Source organism: Sturnira hondurensis, unplaced genomic scaffold (genome assembly GCF_014824575.4).
Source record: "Sturnira hondurensis isolate 20B ecotype Veracruz unplaced genomic scaffold, ASM1482457v3 Scaffold0015509, whole genome shotgun sequence".
Taxonomy (NCBI): Eukaryota; Metazoa; Chordata; class Mammalia; order Chiroptera; family Phyllostomidae; genus Sturnira; species Sturnira hondurensis.
The window spans coordinates 5,366,055-5,393,262 of NW_028088140.1; the positions used below are offsets into that span (position 1 = coordinate 5,366,055).

Here is a 27,208-nt window from a genome sequence, read left to right on the forward strand (position 1 = left end):
AATAAATTTACATGAAATAAAACTAACCCAAATGGATTGTATAGTTTGAGATTTGCAAGTCAATCACAACATTATATAAAACTTGGTATCATCTTCATACGTTTGCAATTAATTTATCCTCCAGAACACTAGGTTATGAGATTTGATAAATACATACACTCATTTAACCAACACCAAAATCAAGATGAGAAAATTTCAATTATCCCTAAAAGTTCCTCAGGCCCCTTTGCAGTCAGTACCCTCCACTCATCTCTAGCCCCAGTCATTGATCTGAGTACGGAGAGTTCCTTACACATCTTGGACAGGTCTAAACGGTCAGATGCGTGTATTGCAAGTATTTTCTCCTAGTCTATGTCTTGGTTTTTATTTTCACAATCGTATCTTTTGAAGTGTATGCATTTTAAATTTTAGATGAAATACAATTTATCTGACTTTTTGTGGGTCGGGGATATCCTGCTTGGAGTTGACTGAGTTTCATGAATGTAGATTCATATTTTTAATCAAATTTAATTTTTTTCAGCCATCATTTCTATTACCATTTTCCTCCTCCCCACCCTTCCATGATACTAATTATATGTGTGCTAGCCTACATGATAGTATCCCACAGGTCACTAATAAGTTTATTAATGATCTGTTCATTTTTTCCTAGCCTTTTCTCTCTCTGCGCTTCATTCTGAAGTTTCAGTTACCTTCTCTTCATGTTCACTGACATTGTCTTTTATTTGCTTAATCTATTAAGCCCACCCAATGAAATTTTCATTTCAGACCTTTTTAAAATTCCTTAAACTATGATTTTCAATGTTTTTCATTTCACAACAGACATAAATTCTTTACTACAATTCTATGGCAAACTAGAAAAATATATATTTTTGCTGATCTGACAAAAAATAGGTATCGTATTTTTAGGACTATAAGATGCAACAGACCATAAGACGCACCTAGGTTTTAAAGGAGGAAAATAGGAAAAAAATTTTTGAAGCAAAAAATGTGGTAAAGTATTTAATAACCTGTGACCCTGTTCCACTGCCACCCCCCACAGCAAGCCAGGTAAGCTACATTCAGACTATAAGATGCACCCCCATTTCCCCCCAAATTTGGGGGGGAAGTGAATTTTGTCATCCAAAATATATGGTAAATTTTGATTCATTCACATTGGATGGCTACTGTTGGGTTGGCTGTTATCATTTTTATTTGACAATCTAAGGGTCCCTGCCCCTTAACAGTCATGTATCATACATTTTAAAAATTCTTGTGCACACTAGCGTGCCTTCCACAGTACACCAGTTGAAAATCACTGCTCTAAAAGTTGTATTTGGTTCTGTTTTATGGATCCACTTCTATTTCTGTTATTATAGCTTTTCTTTTTTATCCATAAGTATATTTTAAGAACTTTTTAAAGAACGTGTCTGATGACTCTATCATCTCTCATTTCAGGGTCTTTTTCCATTGAGTGATTGTTCAGCTTATAGCTCACACTTTCTACCTCTCTATATAACTAGTAATTTTTTGATATTTCTTGTGACAGCTCCAAATTTTGCTGACTTCTTTCAAAAAATGTTGAATTTTGTTCCAGTGGCAGTTAATGTACTTGTGGTTCAGCTGGATCCTTTTGAGGCTGTGTTTATGCCTTGTCAGACTGGATATGCACTGGCTTTTGACTCTAGGGCTAGTTTAATGTTTCTCGTAAGTTGTAACATCTCTGTGGTTTCAACTCACTGCCCCCAAGCATTCACCCACACACGTCTTTCTTCTTTGACTGGCTAGAACTTGAACATCTTCCAGGCCTGCAAATCTGATCATTTTTCAGCCTGCAGATCCTAATAATTATTTACTGCCTGGCTTCAGGGAATCCCATCTTATAAGCACAAAGATTAATATTCAGCCAAAGGCTCAGGCGGATCCCTGTGCAGATTCATCTCCATGTTTTCTCCTCTTTGATATTCTGCCCTGAAAGTTTGAGCTGTGTCACCTTTCCTGGACTTCAGTCACTCACTCCTCAGTTCACTGAGACCACTGTGCTGCTTAGATTCCACAACCTGTGCCACAGTCTGGAAAATGTCTCCATGTCTGAAGTCAGAGTAGCTGAAAGATTCATTTCATTTGTTTCTCTTCTTTCATTGTACTGGTTGTTGTACAATGTCTAAAGACAGTTGTTTTACGTATCTTTTCCCAATTTTCTAGTTGTTTATGGTGGGAGGACTAAAGAAGTATCAGTTACTCGAAATAGCCAGAAGCAGAAGTACATATACTTTTATTTATTCTTTTATTAAGAAAATGCATAAGCTATTCTGGTCACATTTATATGATAAGCAGTATCAAGTTGTATGCAAGTCACAACTAAAAACTAGTCTAAAGAATTTTTCATAAAAACTGGTAATCAAGGCTAATTGAAATTTGAGAAAAAATTCTATTTAACAAGAGGGGATCCCCAAAACCTGAAATAATTTATAAAAAATTATGTATTTATTCTTATATGTTTAAATTTCAGTCACCTTCAAAGTATTCTCCATTTGATACAATGTATCTATTGAGACAATTTTCCCACTGCTCAGAACATTTTGGAGCTTGTTGGTTTTGATGCCTTGTGCTCCTGCCATTTTTTGTTTCACCTCTTTCATATTGGCAAAATGTTTCCCTTTGAGGGCTTTTTCATCCAGGAAAAAAAATCACTAGGGGCAAGATCTGGTGAATAGGAAGTATGGAGCATGGGGATCATGCCATTTTTGGTCAAAACCTGCTGAACACTCAGTGCAGTGTGAGCAGGTGTGCTCCTAAATTGCTTTTCACGAAATGGGCAAATGCGCTGGAAGGGTCTTCAAAAATTCACTAAGCTGAATGCAGCCTCTCACAACAATACCAGCTAGCACACTGATACAGATGGTTTCCAGAACATTCATCTAGCAGGGAAACCCTGTACTACAAGGGGCCTACCCCAAAGAAGATAAATTTCATATTTTGGGAGTCCCCCTTGTAATCTAATACCCAAATTAGAAAAGTAACATGACCTACTGTGGGGGCAACTTTCCCCGCAAGTCCCCCCAGCCACCATGGATGAGAGTAAACATGACCAGAGCAGTCTACAACAACCTACTAATACTTTAATACTTTCTCATGTAGATAACTATGATTTCTCATTGGATAATTCTTCCCCAAAAAAGTGACTATAAATTCTTCTCAGTATGAAAATGTATTAAGCTGAATTTTATAAGCTTCTCTTAAACTACATACAAATGTTAGAATAGAGTAACATCAAAATTAGTGTTACTTATAAATTCCAAAGACAGTATCAAAATACAAGTAATCACTAAGTCTATGTGCTAACCAATACAGAGTAATAACTACTTGATTAGTACTTTGAGTTTATGAATATATTTTGTTATTCATTCTTTTTCAAAATATAACAAAATACTACAAGGCAAATAAAATTATCAATAACATCTCCACTTTTTAAATAAATTAACAAGATCAGATGGTTTTCTCATGGTCACATTAGGTAATAAATTACATCCCTGGCACATGAACTGGGGTTTCCTTCCTCAAATCATGTTAACTTACTTTCACTATAATAGCAACCCACCTTTAACATAAATGAGATGGCATTTGTCAAAAATATAGAATATTAAAAAGTACAAAAACTAACCATAATGAAGAATCATTTAAATAAGGCATTTAAGATTTAGAAAGATAACAGCAAATTTTAGAAACAGACTTAACCAGCTTACTTGTTCTTGCAATACATGGTTTTTTTCTTGTAACTGGTTAAGAACAGCAGTCTCCCCTTCACCAGCCTGAATTTTTGCATAAAGATCTTCTCTTTCCTTTTCTAGTAAGGAAATATTTTCTTTACTCTTCTGTAATAAGGCTTCAAGGTTCTGGATCTTTTGGTCCTTATCGCCAATTTGGCGTAGTACTTGTTCCAAGTCATTCTGTAAAGAATTGGAAACTAACCTTAAGGATAGAGAACTTAAAAAGTTACTTCTTAAACAAAATAACTGATAAATTTTATAATTCAAACTTTTTTTACTTATTACATTTTAACATGACAATTTAATTAAATAATTAGATTATATATTTAATATAAATCTATATAATTGAGAATAAACTGGAACTTAACAACAACGACAACAAAAACCTTCAACTGACCACAATCTCAGTGTAGCACAGACTTCACCACCCACTACTCTTCTCGTTCAATCCATTTGAGACACGTGGGACTCCTCATTATTCCTTAGTCACACCAGGCACATTCCCACCTCAGAGCCTTCACACTAACTGTTTCTTCTGCCTGGAACACTTCTCTCACAGTTCTGGCCAATTCCCTCTCCGTCAAATGTTTGTTCAAATGTCACCCAAGCCTACCCTACCCAATACACTTAAAATTGCAGCCTTTCCCAATATTCCCCTCTCTTGAATATTTTTTTCTTTTCATAGCACTTATCTATGCTCCACAAAGAGGAGGATTTTTGTCTGTTTTATTCACTAGCATATCTAAGATATCTAAGACACCTATGCTCTATTTGTTGAATGAACAGAAAAATAAATGACTGCAATCTAACACAGAGACACTCTAGAAGACCCACTCACTCCAAAACCACAAAAGGACTCTCCGATATATCAGCACATCAATGGATCCCTCCTCCACTTTACCAAAGTAACGTTACACAGAGCACAATGCAACAGCCCACATCCTGAAAAATGCCCACTAACATGTTCAAGTTGTCTTACCCACAGCCTCTGCCTCAACCATTTGAAAGTCAGAGCCTCTGCACAGAACAAGGCCCTAACAAGTCCCTCTGCAAATCTTCTCACAGTCCACCCCACTTTCTGAGACAGAACCAACAACCACTCAACAATTTGTGCCAATATTAAATTTTTCAGGTCAGTCAGTTTTAAATGTGCTTCTCACCCCTCTCAGCTTCAATCACTAAATGATGAAAGGAACCTAACCTCTCTGCTCTCACCCTCTTTCCTGCCACTAATGACCCCTCTTCTCCACATTCCACTAATCTTCTAGAACCCCAGGCCTAAGTTTTTTTCCAGTCACACTATTTCCAAGCCTAACTGAATTGAGGTTCTCCCTTTACAAATTCTGACATCCCCTCACCCCTATCTGATTCCTCTAAGGCTTATTCCTCTGGGAATGCAGGGGAGACGGACGCTTTCCCGGTTTTTCATCACCACCACTCTGCCCTTTATGCACAAGTGTCATGCTGCTTCCAAGAGTATGTGACTCACTTATTCTACCCTCCGTTCTGTGTTACTGTCATCTGTAAATCCCTACCTCATTCACAGAAGTTTGAGACCTGATTTAGTCTTTCTCTCAATCACAATTTCTTTCAATTTCCTGGGAAATACAAAATACATTGTGAATTAAAAGCAGAACCTCAATATTCATATCACATTAATTACTATACCTTAGCCATTCTATTCAACCACTCACATGTGGAATCCTGTAAATCACCCAAAATTGTTCCAGATGAAAAATTTCATTTATCCTACTCTGTGACCACAACTTCCTGACTGCTTCCAATTGCATGACCTCATTTCCGCTCTTCAAGGTCAAAGGGACATTTACCTGAATTTTCTTCTAGCTTATTTAACATAAGCCTAGCTTTTCTTCCTGAACCTCATATATGGATGTGAACTAACTTTAACTCTTCTTTCAACTACATTCTCCATTTCCTGTTGCCTCCAAATTTCTAATACAGCCACCCTCCCCTCAAAAAGCCCAAACTTAGGTCAATATTGCAATCTGCTTCCTTCACTCCTTTCCAAGCACCATTAGAGCAAATAGCACAAAATTCCACACGGGCCTCTACAAATTTCTATACTCCAATCTCCATTACATATCCAGAATCATCTTGTCAACCCTTTCAGTTAGTGAAGTTCTCATCCTCAAACGTTTCCCTCAATATCTAGGAAAAGCTTCAATAGTCCCTCAAATTCTTAGTTTCTGCCTGCTTGACATTCGGCTATCACCACCCAATTTATCCAAGAGAGGCGAGGGGTAGATCATCAGGAATATCCACCTCCATTTCCTATCTCCTTACACATAAAATTATATGCATCCAACTTACCTCTCTTATCAAGTTTTAAAGGATATTCTGCAAAGGACAAATTCAAATTTACCACTACCCATTGTACCAATGACATCACAGCTTTTTCTCAATACCTTATTCCTTTAGTCACCTCCCCCCTAACACCCTCCATTACTCCCTTTCCATCAGCCCCTTTGTGCTGGACGACGAACACTGGCAGACACTTATTCTCCCAAACACTTCCTGAACCAAGCCCCACTCCAGTTTCTGCCCAATCTTTATACAATTTACATTTAAATTTCAAAAGCAATACATATTTACTTTCTTAACTCCCTCATCTCTCATTTACTCATCAATCAAAAATCAGACTTTCAACTACATCACTTCTAGTCTAATAATTCCATTTACCCCATGTACACTGATGTCTCTCACAGTTAATATACATAAGCTTTAAAATTAATATATTCCCATAGGTGCTTTGAAACATGTTCAAAACTGTGCTCATCACATTCCCTTATAAAACATGACAGCTATTTGTCTTATGTTTACTAACACAATTGATGACACACCCATTTACCATGCCCTCAATGTTTTCAGTAAGGAAACCACTCATTCCCTTTCTCATTCCCTCCAACTCTTAAGTCAACAAGTCCTATTTATTTTACCTCCAAAGTATTACTTATACTTGTCCCTATGATATTTGTAAACAAATGCTTAAACTACAATTATTTTTCATCTAAGATGCTGTATTTATTGATCTTTTCATTGATTTCTTGTTTCAGATTATTCTATCCAAAATCCATCTTTCACACCACAAGAATAACCTATCTAAAAACCAAATCTGACTATAGTACTTCTAAAGACCTTCAACCCCTTTCTGTATTCAAGAAGAAACGTCATACAAGGCCTTTCACAGACTTATAGATGTCTAATGCTCTGGCCTCTTCTCTAACTAATCTTTCAATTACATTCAATGCACCAGCAAAACCTGATAGTTTAGCTCACACCAGCTTCAGTATCCTTGCGCTTGTAACTTCTCCTTGCAGTATACCCTTAACTATCATCTTCTTCACAACCTAGAAACATTTATGAATCATTTGCAACTCAGACTGCCACTTCTAAGAACTTCCTAATGACTACTCCTTCCAGACTCTATCCAAGTTATATCTGTCTTCTATGCTATCATAATAATTTTATACACATATATACACCTAGAATTAAACTTGTTACATTTCTTTAATTAGTTTTTAGGACTTTTCATGTTTCCATAATGAGAGACTTTACATGGCCTCTTTGCCATTCTTTTCTTATTCCTTCCCAAGGAATGAGAATTTGACTAATTAGAAAGTTTGGATAAAAGACCAAACACATTAAACTCAGCCCCTTGCTTCCCCTCAGTATAAGAGACAATCTGTCTATAAGAAAGTGAAAGGCTATCATTCCCAGCTTTGCCTGTGACTGGAGGAATAAATTTAATTGTGGGGGATAGTATCTGAATGCCCACTTGCTGTAGATCTGTGCAAAATTCTCTCTCAGCTTTACTACCCTACTTCTTTCCTCTTTAGAGTAAAATTCCTACAGTTATCCACATTCACTTAACCAAACTTCTCTCTTCCCATTTTCTCTTGAACTCTCTCCATCTGGCTTTCAGTCCTCCTCTCTATCCCACTTGCTCTTATCAATATCATCAACGACCTCCATGTTGCCAAATCCACCAGGATTCTCTGTCTTCATCTTCCTTGACCTCCATCCTTCTGACCATCCAGACCTAAATCCTTGGAATCATTCTTGACTTCTTTCTCAATGCCCTACATGGATCTATCAGTAAGTCTGTCGGCTTTACCTCTGAAATAGATCTAGAATCTGACTGCTTCTTACTACCTATACTTCTTCAAACCTGTATCATTATTGTTTTAATTTTTATTGAATTCATTGGGATGACATTAATAAAATTATATACCATTTCTTTTCATTTTTTAAGATTTTTTTATTTATTTATTTTTAGAGGGAAGGACAGAAGGAGAGAAACTTCAATGTATGGTTGCCTCTCGAGTCCCCTGCTGGGAACTGGCCTGCAACCCAGGCATGTGCCCTGACTGGGAATCGAACCGCGATCCTGTGCTTCGCAGGCCAGCACTCAATCCACTGAGCTACACCAGCCAGGGCCCATTTCTTATGTGGATTATTATAGTAGCCTCTCAGCCAATTTTTTTTGCTTCTACTCATGTGCCCCTACTGTCTATTCAACACAGCAGCCAGAGTAATCCTGTGAAATTACAAGTTAGATCACGGTACTTCTTTGCTCTGAACCCTCCAATGATTTCTCATCTCAGAGTAAAATCCTTAAAATTGCCTAAGGGGCTCAACATGTTCTGACCTTCTATGATTTCTGACTGTGTCCCCTTTCAATATGTCTCATCGTTCACACCACTCCGACCACTAACTTCCTGATGTTCCTTACATATGCTCCTGGCTTAGGGCTTTTTAATATAGTGATGCTCTTCTCTCTGATGTCCAGATGCCTCGCACCCCCTCTCCCTCAGGACTTTCAGTTTCTGAGAGAGGCCTTCCCTGGCAATGCTATCTAACACTGCAGTCACTGAGTTCCAGCTTCCCAGATACTTCCTACTCCCCATCCCTTTTATCATCTCTAGCACTTATCACCATTTAACACACTATATATTTTGCCTATTTACCTTGGCTATAGTTTCTCCCTCACTAAGATCCATGAGAGAACACAAGTTTGTCTGTTTTCTTCACTGTCATATACACAAAATCACTTCCTTGGCTAAGAGCAGGCAATAACCCATATTTGTCAACTGAGTGAATGAAAGAACAAAAAATGAATACAGTGTTGTGATCCCTGTCCATGCGACTCCCAAGCCATTCTCCAAATTTAGAAGGGATATAGAGGCATATTACTGCCTCTTTTAAACTCCAACACTGTTCTATGTGCACATAAGATTGCCATTTCCCAGAAGACAGCACTGTGTCTTACTCCTCTCTTTATTTTCAGTGTACCACAGGACCTGACATACAGTGCTCAATAGTATTCAATGAATGGATACAAGATCAAATAAGTGAAAGTCAAAATCAAATTCATTTCAAACATTTGGGTGCCCTCTTCCCTTACCATAACAAAATAAAAATTTAACTTCTTTTAATCTTCTAAGTTATTCTTTAGAATCTGTATAAATTTAACCAATCACTTATATTTTCTATACCAGCAACTCCAATATTCTTATGATAGTTCTTTTTTTAAAGAAAGCTTTAAGTAGTTTATTGTTAGAAAGAGTGGAAAGAAGGGAGAAAGAGAACAAGAAACATAGCTTGATGGCCTCCCACACACGCACAACTGGGGACCTGGTCTGCAACCCAGGCCTGTGCCCTGACCAGAAAGTGAACTGGCGACCTTTTGGTTTGTAGGACAATGCACAATCCACTGAGCCACACCAGTCAGGGCCAATGTTCACATAATTCTGAAGCAGAAGACATGACCACGAACACTATGTTCTACTGTAGGAAATACAAAATGTTCTTTCATTTACTGGGCTAACTGTATATACCAGAAAATTTTATTCATATATTTTTATTTCTCAAATAAGTTATTTAAATACACCTGAAACTAATATAATATTGTATGTCAACAGCAACTGGAAAATAAATTAATAAATAATAATAACAAATCATACTGAATAATATATTATATATAAAATAATTTAAATAATATATATTTTACTTAAATTTAATATGTATTTAGTTAATAAAAATGACTATTTTTAACATAAATACATTTACTTAAAATATTTTAGAGAAAATTTTCAACATAGAAATCAAAATAAAAAGATTTTTTGATTATCCAGATACTGAAAATTATCCAAATCCTTCATAATCAAGTATTTTGCATCATCTAGCTTTACTACAACAAAAGAATAATGATTTGGCTAATTTTGTTTAAAAGGCTAATAGTTCAAATGATATTAACTTGCCTGAGCTTCTCGGAGTTTCGCTGTAGTGTTTTGCTGAAGGGCTTGCTGTTCTTGATGCTGTTGCTTTGTTTTCTCTAACTGATGCTGCAGTTCTGTGGAATTTGTTACTTTTTCCTTCAACTTAAAAAGACATAGCCTGTCAGTTGACAGCTTAAAGGTATAATGCTATCATTCATAAAAAACTGGCATTACTTCAAATCTCACAATTCTGAAGTCTGAAGAGAAAACTAAATTCAGATAATACATAAAATCAATCTTATAAGCAGCATCTCATTACTTATAGAATTTCAATATCATGATTAAGAAACTACTCACTAGGAACAGACTCTCATCCTGAGAAAAATACAATCCTTCCTCCAGGTTTGCATTTATTTTATACTGTGTTGTGTATGATAACATGATCAAGGAATTAATTGCATACAAATATTTTGTAACAATAATCTAAACCACAGTATCAGTATTTGTTTTCTTTTTCTATAAGAATCATAACTATCACTTATTGAAAAGAATGAATTATAACAATATTCAAGATGCCTCAAATCTACCAACCAATTGGCTAACATACACTTATTTGAAATGCTAACTCACCTGTTCTTCTAAACGAGAAAGTTTGAGTTGTAAATCAGCCACTTGCTGTTCTTTATCCAGCAACTTTTCACTTGAGAGCTGCCTTTGTTCCTTCAGCCTGCCATGGGCTTCGCCTAGTTGCCGCTCGGTCTCCAGAAGTTTGCCATGTAACTTGAAAGAGAAAAAAGGTACACACACATGTATAAACACACGAACCATCATCACTACCACCACCTAGTCTCCAAATGATGTTTCATTTTCCACCAATATAAGTACAATATCGTAATTTTCATGATACAACTGAATTTTCACCACACAAATACAATGAATCACATAAAATTGTGATTAAACATCACAATTTCTAGTTTTTTCTGCTCTCTTAAAAAAATACAGTGAACCAGAGGATCTTGTTTAGACATAAGTATTGGAATCACTTGAAGAACTTAAAAATAATAAAGTGAACATTAAAAATTAAGACAGCGCAGCTCAGACCTATTCCACAGTATGTTTGAAACATTACAGCGATTCTTGCCGTTTTTCCGTAATTATGAACCACCACAATTGACTTCTTACACTGGAAATTAAAGAGCACAAAGCATTCCAAAGTTCTCAGACTGGCAGATAATTTCTAAATAAAATAGAGCAAAGAATATTTTTTAAAAAACATTAGGTGACTATCACTCACTAACTAAAATTGCCACCCAGTGAAAACTAAAAGAGACATTTGGCCTGGAGCTAAGAACCCCCACTTTCTCAAGTTCCTTATTTTTTCTAACACCTCCACAAATAAGTTACTTTTTCTTGGGATATAAGTGGGCAGTGCTGGCAGTTCCATTAAAAAACAGAAGTTTGTATTAATTTCATATGAATCACTGCCCAAGTGCTGGAAGTGTAGAACAAAAAGAGTTGCATGGAGATAAGAATGCAGGCCGTTTGGCAAGGCTTATGCACTGAGAATGCTCTGACACACCAGCCTCAAAACTCAAAATAAATGCATACACCTCCGCAAAATTTAAAAATTAAAAATATGGCAAGGAAAAAAGTTCTTCAAGAAAATTAGACATTATTTTTTAATGAAACAAACTGTGGCTATCAAAATATATCCTATCCTTAATTTTTTTTAAAAGTTATTTTCTAAAGTAAAACATGTTTCCATCAAACTAAAACAGGAATCAATAACAGTTACAGAGAATGAATTTGCTTTATCTTTGTCCTTAGCCAGTACCCTAACATCTGTCTCATTTACTCTTCTTCTTAAAATGCAGTGAGTTAGTACTATAACAACTACCCAAACCATCTCTCACTAAAACAACTAGGCTCAATCCTGACATGTGAAAGCAAAGAAGACCCTCAAAGTAAACTCATATTTCAAGCATGTTAAGTGCCCAATCTGATACTTTACTGTAGAACTATACCTGAAATTTGTATAATTTTATCAACCAATGTCACCCCAATAAATTCAATTTAAAAAATTAAAACTAAAATCACACATTGAAATTATTACCACAATATCCTACTTTAAAGACACATTTTGACATATATATATATATGTATACATATACATATATCTTTAGGAAGTTCAGTTTTGTAAACTTATTTATATTTATTTATTTATATACTTCCTTATTTATATTCCCAATAATGTTTACTATGTGCCAGGCCCATTCTACATGCTTCACAAGTAGTAACTAATTTAATCTTTATAATAATCCTATAAAGAAAGTTCCATTATTATCCTCATTTCATAGTTGGGCAAACTGAGGCACAAATTAAATAACTTGCCCAAGATCAGTCTGTAGGCCAGAGAACTAGAATCTCAACAGTCGGTCCCTAAATCCACAGATAAACTACTATCCTATTGAAGATAGTATGTTGGATAATTTTTAAAAGTACAATTGATGACACCTAATCTTTTAACTAATAAACCATTACCTGAACCTCTGTGGTTATTGTAGAAGTGCTCATAAACATACATATGAAGAACATGGTTTACTTGAAGTCCTTTGTTTAAGGACTATCATTTGTCAGCACTGAAATGAATGCTGAGTATGATACGGTGGAAAGCCACACATACACAATTCACGCCTGCACATGTTAAGAGTACTGGAAAAAAGGTTTAAAGTGAGGTTCACATCCATCCTTTCAACAAATATTTACTGAAAGCCCCAAGTATAGAGGCTGATAGAGTATAGAATAAAACAAATTCCTCACATTAAGGTGTTCACAATCCAAGGGAAATTGTAAACAAGAAACTAATATACAATAAAAAGTGTTATAGAGAACAAGAAAGAAGAAGCTTGCCAAAATCAAGAAGGGGTCAAACCATATGGAAAACAAGCTATTAAAACAGAGTGGTCCCCAAAGGCATTATAGCAAAAATAACGCTTGAGCCAGCCTTGTGAAGAACTGAAGTCAAGGGCACAGTAAGAAGAAAATACAGGCAGAGGACCAATGGCAGGAAAGTACTTGAAGTGTTGGTGGGTCTGAGGAACTGAAAGATGACAAACATGGCTTCACAGTGGTAGAAGATGATTCTGAAGACACAGTGTGGGCCATATTGCATATAGAGGCTTACATACCAAATTAAGATATTTGGTTTCAATGCAAAGCCACTTTAAGCAGAGTTAAGCAGAGAAAGAAAGTGATATCCTTCATGTTTTAAAAAGATGTCTCTGACTTCTGTATGGAGAATAGATCAAGGAGGTCACTAGAAGAAGGGAAACTTGTAAGAAGGCTAATACAGTAGCCCAGGTCGGTAATGATGGAGGCTTAGGTTAAGGGTGGCAACAGCATAGATGAAAAGAAGTGGACAGATTTGAAACATACTTTGATGGTAGAATCCAGACAGCATGCTGAAAGAAAGAAGATAAATGGTATCACTTCAAGGTCCTTAGTATAATCTCTATTTGTCACAGAGCTGTAACTAAATCCAATGGTCACATATTCAAGTCTTTGTATAAAAATATATTTGAGCAGGTTCTCAAAAATTCCTAATAACCTTCCATCCACTGACAACAAAATAAAGCCCAAATTCCTCAGCCTGTCATTCAAGAGTCTACATAAAAATCCCAGGCGCTCTTCCACAACAGTCCACTCCTATCACATACAACCTATCCTAAGAACAAATCAGTGCCCCCTCCTGATTCTTAGAATACTTTCCTGCCACTGGTTTATTTTCTCTGATCCTTCTGCCTGCCATCAAACTGCTATTTGCCAAAACCTATTCAACATTCACAGCTTCAAGCACCATCTTTCTCTTACGCAAAGCTTTTCCTGATCACAGAACTGGACAAAACAATTACACAATATGAAGTACAATGGGCAGTGAAAAAAATAGGAGAGGAACTCTTCCAAATTCTCACAGTATTGGGGATCATTTTATTGTAATTCCATGTTCTTTAGTATACGATGGTACTCTTGCCTTATTCTCAATGATATTTACATAATGATTTAAGGTAGGTACTGTGTCTTTTTTCATTTCTGTATCTCTTAACAATAAGAAATAGTCTATTTTAGAAACCATAGATGCCCAATTTTCTTATCTGAATGAAAAGTCAAAAACTTAAGTTACTCACTGCTATGCTCACTCCAAGCCTCTGTTGCCTTCCATTATGAATGCCTGCATTTATTTACTCACTTACTCACTAAAACATTTGATAAGCAAGCAATATGCCAGTGGTAAGGATAAAAACTGAGTAAGACATGGTCTTGTACCCAAAGAGTTCAAGAGTTGAGAAAAGAAAGACATTTGGTAGTATAACTACACTATGGTAAGTAAAACAAGATTATGTACACGCTTAAGCCGTCTTTTGAGGGAGGTTAGAACTGGCACTGTTCAAAAACACAGATTTCTAGAAATATAACAAGTAAAATAAGTGTTATTTATCAAGTAGAAGAGAAATAGAAAGACAGAAGAATCAATGCCACAAAAGGAAATATCAATACCATTTAAGTGAAAATGGTTGAACATTATCAAAAAACTAGCTGAGGACTTTGTTCTTCCCAAAATTTCCATTTTCTTAATCAATTTTTTAGTTATCTGTAAGAAATAGCTAGAATATATAATTTACAAATTAAATTAATGGAAAAGTCAAAACTTGCATTGAACTCTATAAAACTTGCAATAATGTCATTTCTTATAGACAAAACTTGCAATTTATCTATAAGAAATACCTGTTAGAACCAATACACTTTCTTATTTTAAAATATCCAATTTTGTATTATTGGTTTAAAAATAATTATATTTTGAAAATCTAGTCAGAAAAAAAAGAAACAAGTTTTTAAATTAAAGAATGGTCAATAATTTGAATTAATTACAAAAGCTAATATATAGTCAGAGTACCTACCATGAGTCAGGTACCATCCTAAGCAATTATACATATGAAGTCATAAATACTTCAAAACATTACTATATGATAGATAATATCAATGTGTCTCCTCTTAAGAAAAACTGAAATGAAAGGAAATGAGATCTGACTCAATACTACAGTTGTGAAAATTAAAAGTTAATTTTTCAAATGACAATGTTTTAATGAAGTATATTATGATCAAATAACTGTCAGGTACACTAAAAAAAACCATAGGAGAAATTCCAATAAATCAAAGTAACACCTCTTACCTGATTAATTTCACTTTGGAGTTGTAACCCATGCTGTTCCTTTTCTTCTCTCTGTTGTTGTAGCTGTTTAAACTCTGCCTTAAGATGCTGGTACTTGGTCTCCACTTCCGATAATTCTTCTTTGAGCTTTTGAGTAGCTTCTCCCTTTTCACCTAACTCTGCCTGTACTCTCTGCAGTGAGGTTTCAGATGCAGATAATCGTGACTGAAGCTGTTGACAATCTAGGTCTTTTTGATGGAGGCTTGCTTGTACATTCTTTTTACTCACACATTCATCACTATATTTCTCTTCTATCTGGGTATAGTCGAGTTCTTTCTTCAGCAACTTTTCAGTCAAGTTCTGAAATATCAATTTAACAATTTATTTCCCTTTCCAATATTTTTAAATATGCTAATTATTCAAATAATTTACACAGCAGTACCATCTCTTATAAAGAGTTTAGTTAATATTATAATACAAAAACAGTTACAACTATTCTAGTCAAGAATTATTAAGTTATTACATAGTTACATGATTTTATTATTGGTCCACTTGACTAAACTCTTTAATATAACTTAAGAATTACCAACAAAATTTTGACATAAGATCAAAACCCTAGAATCTACTAGAGTCCTTAGAATAGTATCTATATTCTACCCTCATAGCACAAAAAATGATTTTGAATAACTATGCTGCTGCAGTTCTGATTTCTGGCTTTGTAGTTCCACAGTTGTCAGTGCTTTCTGCATCAGCAATGCCATCCGCTGCTCTAGTACGCTGATCCTACTCATTCCTTACTTCATTTTTGAGAAAAAGCCATTATTAAGAGTCACAATTTTCAGACTAATTCAAATTTCTTTCCGACTATAAAAAGTAGTGATCTAAAAAACATCACTTACCAGCTTTCTATTTCATTACTTCACCTAATTCTGTCAAGTACAAAAATGTAAAAATGATACCACCAAAGATCCGACTCAACAACACTAAGCAAATGTCAAAGTCCAGTCTTAGTGGACTTGTTATAATTAATATTGAACATTTTAAGTCAACATATTTACACATGAAGCAAAATTTAGAATTTTGACTTAATTGTGTAAGCCAGAATAAGAAGCCACTACAAGCACCTGGAAAATCTATCCATGGACATTTATTTTACTTAGTTTTTCTATGTAGTGCCCTAGAAGGAAATAATATAAAATGGTAAAGGAGAGTCAAAGTCTGTGGCCTTTAAACAGACTATAACCTAAATGAAACACACACATTAAAAAAAACTCTTCTAAGAAAGTTAAAACAATGTGCAAGCAAAATAGATTGATATAAAACGTATGTCAAATTTCTTTAGTGCAAAATTTGTTAAAAAGTAAAATGAGCAAAGTCAGGTGGAGCTAACAAGTTAATCACCTAAAAATAAAATTTGAACTTGATAAAGTAGTGAGAGAAGTTAAGTAATAGGCATACATGACTCATGCCATCTGCTCTACACAGAGAGACACAAACATATAAAAAGAGAAAGAGGCACAGACGAACAAGTTGTACGTGGGGAAAGAGCAAACGCTATCACCTTAAGGGGAGTAATAAATCTAGGCACCACAGAGAAAGGTAACAGCAATTAATCTGAGAAAAAGTACCTTCATGTAAATTACCAAGTAGTAACACACTCCAGGAAGAAAGTAGTGTCCAGAAAGATGACAGAAGCACATACAAAAGAGACAAGATGGGAGAAAAACTTAAACTTAAGAAGAGCAACCAGAAGTTCACAGCAAAATCAGTTCAGAGATGTGTACCTCAACCAACTGGCAAAAACAGAAATAAGAGGCAGAAGAGCCAAAATTCTTGAGAAAAAACTTTTAAGTCAAACTATATGTTAGGAAAACTCCTTTTTTATAAACATTTCTTTGTGTTACTAGTTAGTAACTAGTAATCTTTTTTTGCAATAGTTTAACATTTTTTCTTTTAAGACAATAACATTTATTTTGGAATTTGTAGGCTAAATTAAGTTCATATATTGATCTATAAAAGTGTAAGATCTTGTAAATGAACACTCTAAGTTATTGAATGTCATGAATGCAATCATGCTCACAAATACTAAGAGCTCCAGTAAGACACAATTTTAAAACATGCTACAAAATTAAGGATCATACTAAGTTAGTCTTCCACAGGCTTACCAAGTAATCCCACCAGTATTATAAATTAATGACCCCTCAGACAGCTTCACTCTTTAAGAAGCAAACATACATAGAAACCACTGACTATTTAAAATCCACTTGTCCTAAAAAATTATTCAAAATCTACCTCCTTTACTGCAGGTAGGAAAAAATTTACAGGTGGGAGAAAATTAAATTGTCTTCAGAAGAACTTCTCCATACATCTCATATTTTGTGCTCTTACATGTTCCCATGCCTCCTGTGTATCTAGCTTTCAAAATAATATGTCGTTTACCCCTCTGCCATGTAAAATGATCCTTAGAATCCTTACAGAGTAGCCCCGAAAGTTACGCCTTCTACAAAAGCTTTTCCTGAGTTAGTACAAAGTAAAGTTAGGAAGACTTGCATCTTGGTCCTGACCCAATCTTGTATCACAGCACTTGCCAAACAAAAGCAAAACCAAACATTCACTGGGGCACTTACTAAACACCAGAAACTGGTCTAATCACTATTAATATTTTTAATACTCATGTCAATCCTAAGAAGCAAATGGGTATAACAGTGCTTCATAGCAGAAGAGGAAAGACTCAAGAGGTTAAGTGTCACAGCAAAGCTGAGATTTAAACATGCCTTTGATCACTGTACTCCATCATTCACATAAATGCACCACTTTGCAGTACAGTGGTAACACAAAGCAATATAACTTCTTGCCACATCTGGTACCTGCTTTGGCCTATGAGCACCTTAATACTGGGACTGTTAGAAAGAGAAGAGCAAAGAAGGATGGAAAAGGGGTGAGAGGCGAAACTCAAAAATAACTAAGTCTCTTACAATAACCAATATTATAATAGTAGCTTTAAGCATATGATTTTGCTCAAAATTTATATGAAAATAGTTAATTAAAATCAAGCTGCAGATTTAGTTAAATGTCAGAGTATTATTTTTATGAAAACCTAAAAAAGTCATTACTTCAATATCCCCCTATTGTTTTTAAGTTTTCAAAACCAGTAATTATAAAATATTGCTTTAATGCTAAAAACCTTGACATTAGGACAAAAGCAATTATTTTTCCATTTATTATACATTATAATGTTACCCATTCACTGTGATGCTGCTGGTGATCCACAAAAGCTGCCCAAGGCATTTTATGCAATAGCTTTCAAGAGACTACATACAGAAATTTCCAAATTCAAAACACTTGGATATCACTACTGTCAACAATTATGGTTTGCCAAGGACATGAAGTGAGGAGGAATGGGGGAGGCAAACAGCGAGGGTCACAAGTAAAGGTAAATGCAGCCCTGGCCAGATGGTTCAGTTGCTTGGAGCACTGCCCCGTGCACCAAAAGTTTGCAAGTTCGATCACCTGTCAGGGTTACAAAACTAGGTTGCAGGTTAGCTCCCTGGTCTGGGCACATACGAGAAGCAACCAATCAATGTCAATGTCTCTCTCTCTCTGTCTCTCTCAAATCAGTAATAAATATATCCTCAGGTGAGGATTAAAAAATAATAGTAGGTAAATGCACCTCAGCATTTGCTCTTACTGGTGAGCAAATTCTAAATAGTAAAATACTTTGAAAAAAATTGTGAGGACTCACACAAATATTACTAAGATTAACAGAAGATCACAGTCTCTAATAAAAAATATTCTAATTTTACTAAACCAAACCATCTCCATTTCATGTGTTATTTATAAAATAGCCACAGTAACTCCTTTAACAATGTGAGTGTGCATATGTGTATACATATATATGTACACACAATTTGTACTTCATTATTTGACCATACATCTCAAGCTACCAATGTCAAACCATGTCCTTTATTAATAGTATAATATTTCAAAAAATACAGTAAATTATACTGAGTATAAACATCCACTTCACACACACATGCTGGTCAGTTTGTAAGAGGCAAACAACGGACCCGGTGAACTGATATAGTTACTTTGGGAAATAGTTTGGGGTCACCTGGTTTATTTGATCATGTCTGTAATCTATACAAATTTCACTTGGGAATATATAACAGAAAATTTCTTGAACGGATGCATGAGATTTACATGTGAATCTGATAGTGGACTCAAGACTTGAGAAATTTTAGCTTAAGGTAAAAGTTGTACGTCTAGCAAGTAACATGTATGTCAAAGCTTTTGTTTCAGAAACTACAGATAAGGCCCATCCTGGCTCCTGGGAAAACAGCCGACCTCCTGGGGCACTGCTAGAGATGACCACCTGCGGACAAGTGGAGGCATCTGGGCCTTTGTGTTCCAGGAAGAAACAGATGACCACCTGCCCCTGGGAACAGCTAACTGCCCAAGACAGGAATGTTGCAGCTTCTTTCACCTAATCCTCCCTGAACTTCAAAACCCCTCACTGCACCTTGTTTATTCTCTGCTATAAAAACCTTGGCAAGGAAAGAAAAGACAAGATGGTCTGTTAGGGTATGAACCTGCCATCTTCTCAGATCACTGGACATCTGAATAAAGCACCATAACGATTCAATCGCTGTCAATGCTTATTGGGTTTGGTAGTGACGGGCAGCCTGAACACCAGTGTATTTTCCAGTTACAAATATTCATAGTTGCAATATTTGTAACAGCAACAAAAAAAAGACTGAAAAAATAGGAAGTAAATATAAATCATTTCTGTTGCATTTCAAAGAATAATATAAGTATCACATGGAAAAACTTTGTGTGTGTGTGTGTTTTATAACACACTAAGTTATAAACTGAGTTAGTTGGTTTTTTCATGAAACACCATTTTTATGGAAATAATAAGACAAACTATGATTATTCAGATTTGCAGAGGAAGAGAACCTGTCACTTCAAAGAACAGAACTGACAGTATTTGGTGCCAATGATAAAATTAAAGTTTTCGAATGAAGCTTAGAATTTTGGAAAACTTGTATTTACCACCATGAACTTGGTACTTCCTCACACTTAAAGCCTAGTCTGAGACTAGGTGATATTGACAAATATCAAACATAACAAACAAATGTTATCATTTTTATACTGTACAATGGAATGTGTCAATATTTGGGGGAGTTGCACTAAGTCAGTGAACCATATATTCTACACGACTCAATGTTATAAAGTCATGCATAGTAAAGACAGACTTAAAAGGCAAGATAGAGGAATGAATTTTTTCAATTTTTTTAAAAAATTAAAATAATAAATATCTTAAATAATAAAATAATAAAGATCTTAAATTTTATGTTTTAATATCTAATATGATAAATACCCATAGATATAACTCAAAAAAACAAAAGCTCTTTAGGTTCATAACAACTTGGAGAGTATAAAGAGATCAAGAAGTTTGAGAACTGTTGGCCAAGGCACAAGGAACAAATTAACCCAAAACTTAGCAATGTAAATTACATCTATTATTTCACACAGCTTCTTTTTTTAATATATATATTTTATTGATTATACCATTACAGTTGTTCTGTTCCCCCCTTCATTCCCCTCCACCCTGCACACCCCCTCCCCCACCATTCTCCCCCCCTTGGTTTATTACCACATGTCTCAAGTTCTTTAGAGTCTATATTTCCCCTAATATTCTTGCCCTCCCCCCTATCTATTTTCTACCTACTGTCTATGCTATTTTCTGTACCTTCTCCCCACTTCTCCTCCTCCCACTCCCCTGTTGCTAACCCTCCATGTGTTCTTCATTTCTATGGTTCCACTCCTGATCTAGCTGTTCTCTTGGTTTGCTTTTGTTTTAGGTGTGGTTGTTAATAACTGTGAGTTTGCTGTCCTTTCACTGTTCATATTTTTCATCTTCTTTTTCTTAGATAAGTCCCTTTAACATAAAGGCTTGGTGATGATGAACTCCTTGAACTTGACCTTATCTGAGAAGCACTTTATCTGTCCTTCCATTGTAAATGAAAGCTTTGCTGGACAGAGCAATCTTGGATGTAGGTCTTTGGATTTCATGACTTGGTATACTTCTTTCCAGCCCCTTCTTGCCTGGAAGGTCTCTTTTGAGAAATCAGCTGACAGTCTGATAGGTACTCCTTTATAGGTGACTGTCCCCTTATCTCTTGCTGCTTCTAGGATTCTCTCCCTCATTTTAATCTTGGCTAGTGTAATTATGATGTGCCTTGGTGTGTTCCTCCTTGGGTCCAACTTCTTTGGGACTCTCTGAGCTTCCTGGACTTCCTGGAAGTCTATTTCCTTTGCCAGACTGGGGTAGTTCTCCTTTATTATTTGTTCAAATAAGTTTTCCACTTGTGGCCGTTTCTTTCCCCCTTCTAGTACCCCATATAATTCGGATGTTGGAACCTTTAAAGATGTCCTGGAGGCTCCTAAGCCTCTCCTCATTTTTTTGAATTCTCACTTCTTCATTCTTTTCTGGTTGGATGTTTCGTTCTTCCTTCTGGTCCATTCCATTGATTTGAGTCCCAGTTTCCTTTCCATCACTATTGGTTTCCTGTGCATTTCCCTTCATTTCAATTAGTTTAGCCTTCATATGTTCCTCTAGTCTGTGGCTAAAATCAACCAGTTCTGTGAGCATCCTCATGACCAGTGTTTTGAACTGTGCATCTGAGAGGCTGGCTATTTCTTGGTCACTTAGAGTTATCAGCTCTGGGGCTTTGAGTTCTTCTTGAGCCATCTTTTGGACTGTTCATGTCTGTAATGTATCAGGATCAGAGCCCTAGGTGTTCACCAGAGTGGGACAACTCAGTTGCTGGGTTGTGACTCTGTATGTGGGGGCGGGGTCAAAGAGGAGCAATGGCAGTCCCATCTGCTGCCTCCCGCCACCTCCGCAGCTGCCACCGTCACCAGGGCCCGCACGTTTCGTCCCTCTGCACGCAGATGTGCCACCACCGTCAGCCCTCCACCACTGGGTTCACCCACTGGGGCCTGCATGGTCCGTCTCACTGTGTGCAAATGTGCGACCGCGGTCAGTCTGCCCCGCACCTCGACTGGTTCCAGGCTTCCTGAGCCCCTGGGTCAGGGGATCTTTCCTGCCCAACCCTGCTCTGCTGCTGGCTCCGCCCCTCTTACCGTCCTCGTTGAACAGTTCGTTGTTGTCGGACTTCTGTATAGTTCAATTTTCTGTTCTTTGGCTGTGTCTTTGTTTACTAAACCTTTGTTGTATTCAAACTTGGTGGGGGGAGAAGGCACAGTGTTTCCACCTATGCCTCCATCTTGGCGGAAGTCCTCAAGGTTAACTTCCTATTTCACACAGCTTCTAAGACTCAGGAATCCCAAAGCAGCTTAGCCAGGTTGTTCCACTTTACAATCTCTCACGAGACTGTAGCAAACTGTGAGCCAGAGCTTCAGTCTCTAAAGATTTGACATGAGTTGAAGGACCCTCTTCCTGACTCGTTCACCTGGCTGTTGGCCAAAGACTTAACATTTACTGCCAGTTATGTGTTTTGTGTTCAACTGAGTCAGTTCCTTCTCCTGAGACCCTACAAATGAGTAAGTCCACAGTGTCCTGTTCTCAACAGCCCTGCTTGGGTCCCGCAGACCCAGGCCTATGGCTTCTTTAACGAAGTCGATCCTCTTTGTTCCCTTTTACCATGTTCTTTTCCTTCTTGATTTTTCCCTTGTTCCATTTCACGGAAATATTAGGTCAAAGTTAACAGTAATGCCAATAAATTCACCATACCTTTGAAAATAAGGGTTTATTAATTTGCTATTCCCCCAACCACCAAAAAAGTAAAACTATAGAGAAAAAGTACTAATGCTATTATTACCTGCCTGCCCCCAAACTAAATGTTATCTGTTGTCCGTCTATAAAAAACAAGGCAGAAAATATTAACATTACAAAATACAAAACAAGGAACGAAGTTGAAGGCCTCACACTTCCTTATTTCAAAACTTACTAAAAGCTGCAGTAGTCACAACAAAATTGGATTTGGAAATGATTTCTTCTATATAAAGCCAAAAATACAGGCAACAAAGTAAAAAATAGATAAATTACATCAAATGAGAAGCTTCTGTGTATCAAAGGTGTGATACTGTGATTTATAATAAGAAATATATATTTGGGCTTCATCCCCATTTCTGGAACAGATGACTAAAACCCTTAGAATCTTCTATGTGATAAGAAAAATAACGATGTCTTTTGTTATTCATTATAAGCCCCTTTCAACCGCCTCTGAGTTTATGTTAATGGGCTGATTTGTTTAGAAAGCAATTAAAGATGGGGGGGAAGGGCGGGGGAACTAATCATAAACCAAGTGTTAAAACTTTCAGCCCTACTCTCCGAACTTTAGGCTGGAGAGAGGAGCTGGAGGCTGAATCAATCAATATGTCTATGTAATGAAGCTGAAATGGACAGGGAATGGAGAGATTCTTGGTTGTGAACACGTGGGGAGAACACAGAGAGACCATGAAACCTTTCCCACATACCTTGCCCTGTGCATCTCTTCCATCTGGCTATTCTTGCGTTATAATCCTTTATAATAAACCAGAAATCTAGTAAATGTTTTCCTGACTTCTGTTAGTCGTCCTAGCAAATCAGCTGAACGCCAGGAAAGGCAGGTGGGAACCCTCCATTTATAGCCAGAGGGTCAGAATTATAGATAACAAGCTATTCAATTGATGTCTGAAGGGCGATGTCAGTATTGTGGGACTGAACCCTTAATGTGTGGGAACCCTTAACATGTGATGCTATCTACATATAAGTAGTTTCAGAACTGAGGGAAATTGCAGGACACCCAGCTCTTGTTGCAGAACTGAGCACCCACACATCTGATGTCAGAGTATTTATTAAGAGTACAGGAGACATTTAGGAGGAGGGGGTGTTTTTCTTTAACAAAGGAACAATAGAGTGAAAAGGCAACCTAAAAAAGGGAGAAAATATTCAAAACATATATAGAACTCCTAAAACTCAACAACAAAAAAACAACGCACTTAATATTATATAGCCAAAAAGTACATGGGAAGATACTCACCATCCTAACCAATAGGCCAATAAGGAAATGCAACAGGGAAAATCAACTATGATCAAATACCAGCTGACACTCATTAGGACAGTGACTATAAGCACACACACACACACACACAGACACACACAGGATGGGGAGAGGTAGGGAGGGAAACAAATGTTGGTAAAAAAGTGGAAAAATCATGGAATTCTTGTGCATAATTATGAGAATCCCTGCATACTGTTTATGGTGATTTCCTCAAAAAATTAAAAGCAGAATTACCGGATGATCCAGCAATTCTGCTTCATTTATATACCCAAAAGAACTGAAAGCAGGGTCTTAAAGAGATATTTGTATACCCATGTTCATAGCAATACTATTCACAATACCACAAGATTGTAGCAATCCAAGTATCCATCGACAAATGAAGAGATAATATGATATATACATGTAATAGAATATTACTCAGCCTTTTTAAAAGAAAGGAAAATTCTGACACAAGTTACAACATAGATAAACCTTGAGGACATTATGCTAAGTGAAATAAGTCAGGCACAAAGGGACAGATACTGTATGATTACACTTATAAGTTACTTAAAATAGTAAATTTATACATAGAGAAAGAACGGTGATACAGGGAGTATCAATGAATGAGGAGTCATTTAACCAGTATAGTTTCAGCTTGCAAGATGGTAAGAGTTCTGGAGATTGGGTATATAATAATGAATGTACTTATCACTAAAAAAAAATACAGAATATATCACATTGCACTGTGCTTATATCTAAATAACATACACAGGATTAACATTTAAGATACATAAATTCAATTCACCACGATATGTAGTGTTTAAATCCTCACCTGATTTTTTTGTGTTAATTCATTAACAGAACTTTTAAGTTTTTGTAGTTCTTGCACATACACAGCAACTTCTTGGGGACCTTTGGCAAGTTCACACCTTAGCTGGCTTATCGTGGCCTAAAAAAAAAAAATAGAGCAAACTAAAATAAAAAAGGAAATGGAAGCACCCAAAGGTTTTAAGATTACATAGATGTTTGTTGTTGTTTTTAAATTTAAATAATCCTTAGAAGTTTCAACTCAGTTCTTTATCCTATCACCTTACTGCAATCCCACATTGTTTTTGCCTAAAAATAGTTTTCAAAATTTATCCAAAATGCATAACTTCATTTATTTAATAATACATAAAATGAAACACTGACATCCTACTTCATGCATCTGAAGTAAGCATCAAACTGCAAACTTGAATTAACTGACTTTGAAACTCTGTACTTTAATCCTCCTTAATTTAAAAATAATATGCAAATTACATCTATATTTTCTCCCAATTTCTATTAACATAGCCTTTTATTTTTATTTTAAAAGCATATTAAATGCAACTAAAGTTACATTCCTAAAGTTACAATTATTTTCACTGTCTATATTCTGTATTAGTATATAAACTTTATAATATGCTAAGACAAACTTCAAAATTTTTTCTTAAAAAACGCCATCAGCAGTTACCTACATCATATATTATAAATAAGTACTTGCATCTTCAAAGAAGAAAAGTTAGAAGGCTACAATTTTTTAATTCGTATTTTTATTGTATTTTTTCCCATTACTATTTAGTCCCCTCTCACCCCACTCGCCCCCTGAAGGCTACTTAATTTATGGTGACAAAATGTCAACAGATCTTTTGCTACTACTCTTCATCCATTTACAGTGGCTTTGGTTTTAAGTTTTGGAAATCACCAAGTAAACAAGTTAAGTGACTGAACTGAATGATCAAAGATAGGTATTTTATTTTATTATTTTAATAACCATAAATTAATGAAACTAGTTTTTGATTGTTTTCCAAACTGGTTTAAAATCAATTCAAAGAGGATTCAAAAGATTTTTAGAAATGGCAGCATGTCTGACATATATTTATAGACTGACATTTTAGGGAAAACATTCATGAAAATGAACCAGTTCTGATACACTCAAAGGCAATTTGTCACATTACTTTTTTCTTTTTGTTTTTTATTGTTCAAGTACAGTACTTTATAGTTATACCTTATACAGGGTATTTCAATTAATATATAACAACTAGTGTTATATAAAAATATATATAAATAATTTCAAAGAAGGAAATGTTTAACTATTCATGCATCTGTAACTTGTGTTCAAATTAAAGGCATATCGTAGTACCTTCTGTCTTGAACTAATCATGTAGCCTTGACAGGGACATAGGTTTTGGGAGTTTATTTCTAATTGTTATTTCTAACAACTTGGAATCTCAGAATCATTTTCTGTTAATAATATTTTAGATGTTAATGGAAATATTAGAATAATTTGCTACTTGAAATTACTGTCTTAATCATATAGTACAAATGCCAACTTATCACAAAAGAAAATAAATCCAAAATATAAAGAAAATATATCCAAATATGTAACTTTTATTTTATAGTTTTTAGACATGTTCTTATAAATGACTTTGTAACATTAACATCTAAAGATCTGAACATCAGGTTTATCAATTATCCTTTGTACACAATCTATCTTTTTTAAAACTAGAATGTTTAAAATATAAAAGCAACCATTTACATTTTTAAACTTAAGCAAGGGGTTAGAAGATGTGGAAAGAATATACAACAAAAGATACACTTTAATTATGGGGAAGGGGAGGGAGGGCAGTGAATTACAGGAACTTTCACTTAATCGCACATTACAGATCTTTTATAATGATCAAGTACTATGTTTATATTTGGGGGAAAAAATTAAAAATTAAAGAAAGACAAAATTTCCAAATAAAGAAGATATCATTTTCCAAAAAATGGTATCTGTACATTCCCTGTTCAGATATCACTATGGTGAAATGCAGGCAAAGAAGGTCCTCTGCTTTAGCCACACTACCTTTACTCCTCGCTCAACAGGTCAAGCTCGCCTGTGCCCAGGAGGCTGCAGCCCTTGCACTGCCTCTTTCTGCTCTCAGTTCTTCACCCTGATTCCTTCTT

General features: G+C 35.7%; 1 protein-coding gene across 2 annotated transcripts in view; it reads right to left on the reverse strand.

Moving 5' to 3' along the window:
- The window catches only part of EEA1 (early endosome antigen 1), a 141,675-nt gene that overhangs the window by 47,843 nt on the left and 66,624 nt on the right, over nucleotides 1-27,208 (reverse strand). For both annotated transcript variants that reach the window (XM_037064665.1, XM_037064666.1), the window contains 5 exons: nucleotides 25,074-25,190; nucleotides 15,213-15,551; nucleotides 10,616-10,765; nucleotides 10,028-10,147; nucleotides 3,723-3,926 (listed from right to left, as the gene is read on the reverse strand). In XM_037064665.1, coding sequence (XP_036920560.1) covers nucleotides 3,723-3,926; nucleotides 10,028-10,147; nucleotides 10,616-10,765; nucleotides 15,213-15,551; nucleotides 25,074-25,190 — 930 coding nt within the window. The remainder of the gene's footprint in view (nucleotides 1-3,722; nucleotides 3,927-10,027; nucleotides 10,148-10,615; nucleotides 10,766-15,212; nucleotides 15,552-25,073; nucleotides 25,191-27,208) is intronic.